The 10,863-nt window shown below is 37.4% G+C and overlaps 1 protein-coding gene across 12 annotated transcripts in view; it reads right to left on the bottom strand.

Annotated features, from left to right (window-relative positions):
* LOC124630403 overlaps positions 1-10,551 on the bottom strand; it is a 76,013-nt gene extending 65,462 nt beyond the window's left edge. For 9 of the 12 annotated variants that reach the window (XM_047164295.1, XM_047164292.1, XM_047164294.1 and 6 more), the window contains exons 1-9: positions 9,937-10,126; positions 7,349-7,460; positions 5,304-5,451; positions 3,514-3,698; positions 1,890-2,008; positions 1,497-1,627; positions 993-1,075; positions 495-659; positions 46-176 (exon numbers count right to left, since the gene is read on the bottom strand). In XM_047164295.1, coding sequence (XP_047020251.1) covers positions 46-176; positions 495-659; positions 993-1,075; positions 1,497-1,627; positions 1,890-2,008; positions 3,514-3,698; positions 5,304-5,413 — 924 coding nt within the window. In that variant the 5' untranslated portion in view covers positions 5,414-5,451; positions 7,349-7,460; positions 9,937-10,126. The other 3 variants (XM_047164296.1, XM_047164290.1, XM_047164285.1) reach the window with 2 other exon arrangements.
* Positions 10,552-10,863: the final 312 nt, after the last annotated feature.

Genomic DNA, 10,863 nt, shown 5'->3' on the forward strand with positions numbered 1-10,863 from the left:
TTTGTATGTAAAAGAGGGCCATGATTTGATAAATTAGGATCTTACGTTAGTGCCATGCGTTCCCACTGAAGCAGTGACAGTCTTAGGAGCTGTAGAAGTATTCGTAGTCATAGTCGACGTCTCTTGTGACTTCGGGGGTCGTGTCGGAGGCTGTGTGTCTGACTGCCGAGATGCCGCTGAAATTGAAAAGAAGAAATCATTATAGATTTGTTGGAAAAGTTCAGCTTATTCAACCTACCTTCCTAACAATGCTGCTTGACAATGAAAAATATTTCACGAGATCAAAGTATCTTATTACAAATCAACTTCAATCTGCTTAGCTTTTGCTGGTTGACATTGGTTTTTAATCGTAGCTAAAGAGTAACTACAGAAGGTAATGATTGTAAAAATTCTACTTCATTGAGTATTTCTGTTTTATCAACCCATTTCCCAAAAAGAAGGAGGTTCTCATTTCGGATGTTTGTTTTGTGTTTGTTGCTCGTTTCGATACTGACGTTTAGGTGGCGGCTGATGTGCTGGCTGCGAGTTGGACACATTGTCATACAGTGACGTGGATGAAGTGGCAGCGGCTACTTTATCGGAGCGGCCAGCAGTCCCGCCCGCAGCGCCCGCCTCCGTCTCGATCGCACGGGTTGTAGTGCGGGGCAGAGTCGACGAGCCTATGCATTTCATTACATTAGAACAATCATTCTACAAAAGGACCACTAGTTAATTATTGGGATCCGTGTTTGGTATTTATTTATTGGTGCAATTTCTGCTTGAATAATTGTGCAATGATGTGTATTATTTACGAAACAGGAGCCTGACCTTTTTATGTTTTCCAATGTTGTCCAAATATGGTGGAAACTTTTTTGTGTTATTTATCGAAATTCTGAACAAGAAATAGTATAAACCTCCGCTGCACCGGGGGCATTGCATGATTTCCAATGTATCGTTTTTTTTTATTTTTTAGGACAAGAGTACAAGTTACTTAAATAAATAAATATACTCACGGTAACGTGGATCCTGGGCTCTCAGTCGTGCGTATTGTTCTTGCGTCATGCATGTGCATTGAGGCTCGCGGCCGTAGGTCAGACTATAATCACAAATGGTCATTACTCACTAACCTTATGACTATATAAACATATTTATGCGAAGTTTTGTGCAACTATCCATTTGTATTGTACTTTAATACTCCTTATATTTGGCTTTTACTTATTACAGGTTATAATTATCATGTTTTTGTGAAATTATTAGGTCACTGTAGCAATTTTTAATAATATGAGTTGGTACAATGGGAACTTTTAAGCGCTACCCCCTTTGATATCTGTGTTGTCTTTTGTAGAAAAAAATACCTAAAGTTTAAACACCTTGGTACTGGGGAAGCTTAGGCCCCCAGTTGATCAAGTATTTTTGACGAATTTTGAAATAAGTCAGCATTTAGTTGCTTCAACAAAACGATTAATATCATGGCAGTTCGTGATAGGGTAATATAGTAATGAAAATAATATGAATACCTGGATCGATTAGGGCTTGCAGGTGTAGAGAGTGGCTTCCTCTTAGCCTTGAACTTTTGCTTGTTGCCAGGAGGCTCCAGTTTCAGGCTGTAGCTTGATGAAGCCTTGCGGGAGAATTTGAATGATGGTGACTATAATCATAAAAATTGTTAATTCACTACAAGTGAACGTAAATGCTTTGATGTTTTATAGCTTTTTTATATTCATTTGTTGTGTTTTATTAACAAGATTCATAAAGTGCTTGATTTATTTGACATTTATTGGGTCTTATTTTTATTTAGGTTTCGATGTATGTATTTATGTTTTAGAAATAAACTTCAAGACTTAACAATGGATCTAGTTAAGATGGTATAATGTATTGGAATGACATACACTTAATGTTAAGATACTTACGCAGCATTCCCTAAATTGTTTGGCATCAATGGGAGAAGTGAAATTTAGGCCCCATGTGTCGTTAGTCATGGGATCTTTCCAATACACGAAGCATTCAGACGCTTGACCGATTCGAGTGCCTGAAAACATTAATCATTCATATATTTGGACAAATTAATATAATAACAGCAAGTGCATAGCTATACTACATAGATCTTTTGATCGGATAGCAAATATTCAGACAGACAATGAGCGAGCTTCAATTGTTTTCATATCTGAACCCAAATGAGTTCAGCAACAGTTTTAATACTGCAAGCTTGTAAAGGAAATAATGCTCGGACGTTGGTACTGGTGAATTCGGTCGATTACTCGTCTTGCTATCCAGTGTAAATTTAAAACTAGGTTAGAGCCGCTGGCGTCGTATCTGCCGAATTGCCCTAGTAAAATGTAGGAGTTACACTGTCAGTGATCTCCACGTTTGTTATAAAATTGTTTATTTCGGGAACAATATTTTACGTCCGCACCAAAAGCATGTTTTGTAAGTCAATCATAATAATGGTCTTAAAGTAGTTCAGCATGGTAATTTTGAGCTACTTGTTTGCTATATTGCTTTACACTGGGGTTCACTTAATTATTGTAATAGATCAGTTACTAAGTAGGTATTATTTGAAATAAAAATAGAATATCAATATATTATTTTCTTTGATTATATCATTATATGTCAGGTTTATTACCTTGACTAGGTAAATTTAGTCAGATAAAAGTGTACCTTGCCTATATCTATGTAACGCATAAAGTAAATAAGTGGTTTTAAAGTCTTTGATGTAACGGTAAATAGTTTTATCCCTAAGAATATAAATAAGAAGGCTTTTTCTAACATACATCTACCTACATAGAATTATCAACTTTATTGAGGTCAACTAAATTATTGCTAAAAGTATTATTCAAAACCCCAAATAAGTTTTCACTGTACCAAACTTAGTCGAACTAACATTTGATCTCTCACTGCTAATGTACCGATAATCGTCGAATCAGCCGCTATTATTAGTAGCCCACAATGTAATACATCCGCGTATTTAACACATAAGAAAGATTTATGTCGATATTACATTAGTACGACTATTTTTGGACGGCTGTAAATAACCAAAGAAGTCCAGCCAGCAACAGTTTAGAAAATATTTTATAAACATTGCATCACCGAACGTTTTCACTTCAATCACTGTATGATTGAACTGTTTTTAGTTGTTTTCTTCAATGCCAGTGTAAGAATATAATCTTTTTTAAAACTATACTTTGTCTTTTCCTTTCTTCCGTAAGAGGAAGCCTAGGCTGTGCCCAGCAGTAGGACGATATAAAACTAATGATGATGACTTTTTCTCTTGATTTCGTATAAACGATTATTAGTGGTATCACTACATAGTATGACACAAAGTAACTTTTCTGTCCCTATATCCCAATATCCCTATGTCCCTTTGTACGCTTAAATCATCAAAACTACGCAACCGATTTTTATGCGTTTTTTTTTTAATAGATAGAGTTATTAAAGAGGAAGGGATATATGTAATAATAACATCCATTGAATAGTGGGGAAATACTGTTATCCCGTGCGAAGCAGGAGCAGGTCGCTAGTTTAAGTATAACGTACCGGGCTGCAGTAGTCTAACGTCGAGAATCTTGTCGACCTGCGAGTTGTAGGCGGTGATGTGGAACACGCACTCGGGCGAGTCTTGGATGCAAGTGATGTTCACGGGTACCAGGTCCTCCGAGACTTGCTGCCACTTCACCGTGCCGGCGCCGCTCGCGGACACGTGGAATACCTCTGCCCATAGTCTGCGAATATTAATAGGTTAGGAATACTTAGATATGAATTACAATATATTGATAAACCTCATAAGATCTCATCTTACATAATTTGAACTGGTTTTTATTTTGTCAATTACGTATGTTCAACATTACTTTAACATTGCTCTAAATTCAGAATATTCCGTAACTACTATTTTTTAATAGAACTCTCTCTACATAAATACTCAAAAATCATACTTTCAGCAATGGCATTCTTTCAATAAAACAGCAAACGTGTTTGTTTGCATCCATTTGCATCCTTATTTGTTTGTTCTGACACTAGTGAAGTATTGACTTTAAGTGGATGATAACAGTAGTTAATAACTTAATAGCAATGCACGAGTGTGTATTTTCCATGAATCAAATTAAGAACGCGTACCAAGGTGCTAACCGAACAGAAAACATCAGCTTTTAAATAAACATGTTACTGCCACTGCATTCGCATAAAATGTAGTTAAAAGTTCCACTGGTACGTTTGGATGCATAAAGTTTACTTAGAAACATGTTAGTAAGTAAAATTAGAACGAGTCGCTTTGATGCAACAAATAAAGTAGATAAGCGTGATGTATTCTGTTTACACTGCTTTCTTCTTGTCAGGTCGTTGATACAAGTATTGCATTAGTTTGACTTACTTCACCAATATTTATAGGCACGTCCAGATGGACTATGGTACAAGTACAATGGAGTAAATGAAGCTGCGGTCTTTGGAAACTTTCATATTGTTTTCCATGATATTAGATTAACAGCGACTGTTAATTGTCAGCGATTGTTATAATTAAATTAGGATCCCAATCGCTTTTGTATAACATCCGTACGTTTTTCAAGAAATTTAAAACCTGACATATTATTCTTTTTAGTGTGGCCGAAAACCCAAACGGTATCACCTTATAGGCCTCGAAACTACCTCAACAAATAATTAGCTATGTAGTAATATTTTCACCACATCACAAGTTATTCTTAGCCTGCGCAGGTAGAAAAGATAAGTTGACCTTTATAATCAAGGTAAACTATACCCACTTTCAAAGCTTGATTAGAAAATAATAGTTCAATTCTGGACTATCTGGTACTGAACTTACAAGAGCCATATCCAAAAAAAAGTTATTTTAATCGATATGTACCTATGTTTTATTTCTATCAATGTGAATTACCTATTACAGGTTTGTAAGTAAGTATATGGTCTGTATCTCTATTTTTATCTACTTGACTGACATCGTGTTCTATTCTTGCTGATATTATAAATGCGAAAGTAACTCTGGCTGACATGCTATCACACCACTACCAACTACTTCATCAATTGAAATTAACATTGATACATAGATATTCTAAGGCTAGTGGACATAGGTTACATTTTATTCAAGTGCTGGAAGTATTTGAATTGGGTGTGATGATGTCCTCCTAGCCGATTATCGGCTACGGTGACTGTTCTCATATAAGGAGATTAGCCAACTGCACAAGCATTTCGCAGACATAAGTGCACTCACTGTTCCTTCACTCTCATAGCCCGATGGGACGGCAATCCGAAATTACCCGAGAGAGATGAAGCGCTGGACCGACATTTACGTGCTCTTCGCTAAGGGTATATAAGTAAGTTACCTTAGCAAATGTCCGTCTCTTCGTCGCGAGTTCTGCCACGGGCTGTCTTCATAGCGGTACGCCTTGCGCAGGATGGGCGCGCAGGAACACGACGATAGCTTGTTGCCCATCGTGCGCGTGCCACACTCGGCGCACTGTACTATGCTGCCTGGAAACCGATACTCATTAACACGTGACACTACAGATTACCATTCCAGTAGCCATTTCCATAAGAAACCTATTGAATCAACGTAACTTATTCCTAGAATAGGTTTCCTACCTAAGAAAATGGCCATTCGATCATGTTATCATGTTAAAAATTATAGTATTCAAAATCGAGGTTTTATATTAGATCTTAAAAATCTATATAGGTAAGCTTTTTTGAACTAGCTATTTAAGTACATTTGTGTACCGAAAGTCTTTTAGCAACCTTTGGGCACCTAAGAACTTATTAACGATTTCTGACAGTCCTTCATGTTCTCCATGTATCCTCATTTGATCTCAGGAATGCAAAACTTATAGTATAAGCTAAGCTATTAGTTAGTTTAATATGTACTGCACGTAAGCACCTACAAGAATTAGTTAATCGTTAAGACGCATCTGTGCACCTGTGTTTGTTGAGTTAGTAAAGCATAAACAAAGCGTGTTTTTTATCATTAAGGCGACATAAAAAGTCTGAATCTTATTCCAAATGGTGAAAAAGCATAAGACACTTGGTACTGTAAATGTTAGTTGCAACAACCAATGACATATTCTATTATCCTTTAATTATGAAGTTTCACTTCAAGTAAATATTTTATTTTGGTATGATGACAGCATTTCGCTGCTAATTTTCCCAGATATTTTTTTGCGACCAGCCATTTCATGTAAATATTTATAAAAGTTGCACTCAGACTAGCACCTGACCTCTGCAACCTAATTTCAGCTAGATATCAATGTACACTCTAAAGCACGTCTTGTTATTCAGAATGTTCAGCCTTTGCGCCGCATTTTACATTTTCATTTTAATAAGCTGTAATATTTACATAGGTTTACCTCATTATTTTTAAATATTATGTAATGATTTTCTTAATAATAAATGCACACCTCATGAGGCTCTCGTTGGGCGGCTGGATCAAGGGACTGATTCAGAAGGCAGTACTCCTTGATACGGCACGTATTGTGAGGAGGTTTCTGTCTCTTTGACCCTAACCACCGGTACCTTGGACCCTGTGCCCGATATCGGTGGCAACCTATTTTTTATATTTTTAAATGTTTTTTATTTTTATATTTAATATTTAATAATGTAATTTATATGATCAAGAATAAATAAATGAAAAAAATTGCATAAAAATAGCCCATAATCTGATAATACTACCCTGCATTAAGATACCTCAACCCCCTATTAGTTTACCTGAAATTCTATTTTCCCAAACAGTATGTTGAAAATTCGAATTACTACGTAAATATTTATACAAATGGTCAAAGATTTACCAATATTTACATATCAGAAGCTGTTTTGCCATCATTGAAAGGTTCACCTTGACTGCGCAGTAAAAACCAGCTAAGAAGTAACTACTATGCCTATAACTGAAATGATACTTTTAGTGTATCCACGAACGTTTATTATCCACTAAGATGTAATTGCATTAAAATTAAATTAATATGCCTAATTAGTCAAACTAGCATCAATATTAAGCTGCATTGCAACTTCACCTGACTGCAAAGATCATTAGTAGAGTAAATAATCGCATACTGGCCGAATATACATTGCACAGAACGTCTGGTTTTATGGTGTAGGCTGTATGATCTGCATATAAATAGAACTAGTTGAGGTGCCATATATGAGCAGTCACTTCCATACTGGCTACCGAAGAGAACTAGTGTGGTGACGATGGGTTCGCTTTAATAAATATTCGCAGTTACTTCCCTACTGGATATCGAAGAGAACTAGTGTTGTGGCGATGGGTTCGCTTTAATAAATACTCGCAGTTACTTCCCTGCTGGGTATCGAAGAGAACTAGTGTTGTGTAGTACCCTTCAATAAATACTCGTGGCTAGTGCTGCACGAGTGAGTGTGCACTCACCCGCGGTCCCGTGATGTCACCAGGTCCCATCGGTGCGCGAGAGCGAGTGGCCGCGGTTCAAGCTCTGCGACCGCTGCGTGCCGTGTCGGTACTGGTGTTTCACAACGGCATGCTGCAACCACAACACAAACGTCTTGCATCCTTACACAACTTACCACTCAATGTAAACACAGCACAGGTTTGCAGATTCGAAAATTCGAATTTCTTTTTAACCTTCTTCTTATGTTGAGTTGGTGTATCTCTGACATAGTAGTGTGTGTTTATAATAGTCGAGGAATAAAAAACAAAATTTTATTATTTAACCATTTTAGTTAAGGAATTTAAGGATAGAACGGATTTGTTTTATAGATGTTGCTTTTATAAATATGAGTTTAAATGAGAGCAATTGATAGGAAAAGGATGTAAAGCGATATAGCTACAACATTATTTTTGTTTTTGTTCAGGGAAGAATAAAAATATATAAAAGTGTTGAAAAGATTTGTAAAAGAACAGTGATTCTGAAATATAACTATAGCTAAAAATAATGTTGTAGAAAAACATGCATGAAAACATAAAGGTATATAAAACTACAAATATATTACAATTTATATTGAAACGTGGCCACAAAATGTCACAACATGGCTTTTATTTATTTCTGTGGTATATTTGTGGAATCATTTAGCGTCGTCACTTTATATGTGTACACAGAGATTCCGAAAGTGTGAATTCACTTATTCTTCGGCTTCACCGGTCAATAGTTAATTTGACTTTGTCTCTCACTTTTTCTACTAATCAGAAAAGGACGTTAGATGCTTTTTTTTTGTAAAGCGTGGTAATCGAAGTGCGACTGAATCAACACCGTGAGCTAAGTTTTAGTCAAGGTACTATACATGGACACGTGACTCATATTATTAAGTCACCCACAGCTGACACGCCTTTATCAGCTCGCTAACTATAGTCAACATCAACATGTATGCCATCATCTTATAATATCCTACTCCTTTTTAATTCCAAACGCAATATTACCTTAACCTTTACTATGGGTATTTAATATTGAGGTACGGTAGGCAATATTTTTATATAGGTATCCATAGCTATTCATAAGGTAAAAGTTTCTAACCCTCTACGTTGATATAGATCGTCACTCTCTTTTCACTAAGATGCAAGTTTCATGAACCGACTTTCATTAGATACGGATCAGGTGGTATTGCGGGGATCACCAAAATTCTACCTGGGGGATATTCTAAATCATTTTTTTCTATAAACTGATATAATATTGATAAAACTCTTCGGCTTCTTCTTGTAATGTGCTGATGTTGAAATAGGTAACTTTCTCATACTAGAAAAGCACTTATTGATGACAATATTTTGGCTATGTGTAAAAGTAATAAATATGAATTAAGCCAGGTTTATATATTTTTGTGCATAAGAGTATAAGTACATATAATATGTATGCATTTCATTATTCATAAAGGCACATAACTTCTATCAATTTAGTTTTGTATAGTATGGAATGATCACCCAGATACTAGTGAAAATAAAATATTGATAGTGTTTATTCGATCTGAAGGTATCTAGGCCATCGATATGTCTCAGTCTCCAACTCTATGCTATCGAATGGTAATTAAAATTCTAACGCAGCATTTCGATCTCCACGGCAGTGCCTTCAATCATGTTAGATTATACCGACTGTATGTGGGTCAGCTTAGTTTGGCTTCTTATTTAAAACTGGCTATACACAACCTACTAGTATACAACCTACTCGTACACAACTTGTTCGTATTCATTAAACATTACGTCAACTGCTCACTGATAGTGCCAAGTCTATGTTGACTGATTACTTAAACACCTTAGTGTGTAGAAAATCATTCATGTTTCAGGGTAAATATACTCAAAGTATTGAGTTTGAATACTTAAGTGTATATGATATAGTACACTCTGCGCTAGCTACTCGGCTATGTATAGTGTCTAGCCACAGATATAGTATGCGACAATCATATCGCGTGAAGGCGTTAGTCAGCAGGGTTCCAATATAACGGTGTCAATTATATACATAGAATACATACATCCCTAGGCAATACTGATATAATTTATGCTCTCTCTGCACATAATTTAATATAACATAATGGCAGGTAATAAACGTTAGGTCAATTGTCCAGGCGATGTTCAGATGTATCTGCGTGACCCCAGCTGGCATATAAGTGCGCTGTACTGCCGTCAACGTATGGATTACGTGTTACACGTTAATTAAATATTTAGGATCGTCTAAAATACTTATAGTAAAATGGGAATATACTACATATTATATAGCGAAAATGTTCAATACATATACTTTTACACACAATATAATATTAATACTTACTTAATTTAAATATGCTTAGCTTGTTATTGCATTTTAATATTAGATATATTTTAAACATAACGTGTGAACATGCATATACTGATTGCTTGATACAAAGTTACTGTGCATGAAATTTTAATTATGATTTCACATAACGTTAGTTTATCATTATTTAATGGCAAAAACGCCCCATAATACAGACATTCACGAGGGAGGTAGGGGAATACAAACACTCCATGTGCAAATCAATTTAAAGGTATTTACGAACCTCGAAATTGTTCCAATTTTGCGAAGAAAATTTAGCAGCCTCCACGCTTTCTTTAGCACCCATATTTACGATGTTGTGAAATCACTCGAATGAACTATGACAATTCTGTTTCGATGCGTATGCTCTGAGCTCGTGACACTAATGTGCACTACGGCCGGTCTCTCTGCGAGAGTCAGGTTTAATAAGCATTTAAATACCTCTATCTTCGGTCGTTCGCAAAGTTAAAAATTCACAGCGCTGAATAGTAAATGAGGGGTGTTGTATGTTGCAGCTCACAGCGCACGGGGCGCACGGGCGCACAGCCACCGAGGCGCTCGAGGCGCTCGGGGCGCTCGGGCGGATGCAGGCGCCGCGTGTAAACACCGCCAGCTGCTGCGGCGCTCGCACGCTGCGGCCGGCAGCTCGCCCGCACCCTGGCACTCCGGGCCGCACCGTCCAAGCCCTAGCCTCTACGCACGACCTCACTACCACCGCCGACACCTAACACTTTCGATTATCTCCCGATATCTCAAAGTGCGCAGAATAAAATGTACGGTGATACGATTTTGCGAACGGTGCGGCAGGGCGACACCGGCGGCTCGGCTAAACGTCAGAGCAGACTGGGTCGCGATACAAGCGTGCGTGGCGGCGCTGTGTGCGCACAGCCGCGCCGGCCGCCGCCGCGCACCAGCCGCCCGCCGAAAGCCGAGACGCAGCGACGCCCAAACCTAGCAAACGATACGGTGGCCAGCGCCCTCCATCTCACTGAGATGTGTCGCCCCCGTATGTCCTTAACTTTATCTCAGCTCACTTCCTCAATAAAATCAATCTTTAGAGAAAAAATGAGGAGATGTGCGCTTTATACGAGTTTGCATACAAATAGTATTAATAACATGTATCGAGATTAAGAAGATCATCAATGGACGTTCGGAGCGGTGCGGCGTGGGG

This window comes from Helicoverpa zea, chromosome 5, assembly GCF_022581195.2.
Source record: "Helicoverpa zea isolate HzStark_Cry1AcR chromosome 5, ilHelZeax1.1, whole genome shotgun sequence".
Classification (NCBI taxonomy): domain Eukaryota; kingdom Metazoa; phylum Arthropoda; class Insecta; order Lepidoptera; family Noctuidae; genus Helicoverpa; species Helicoverpa zea.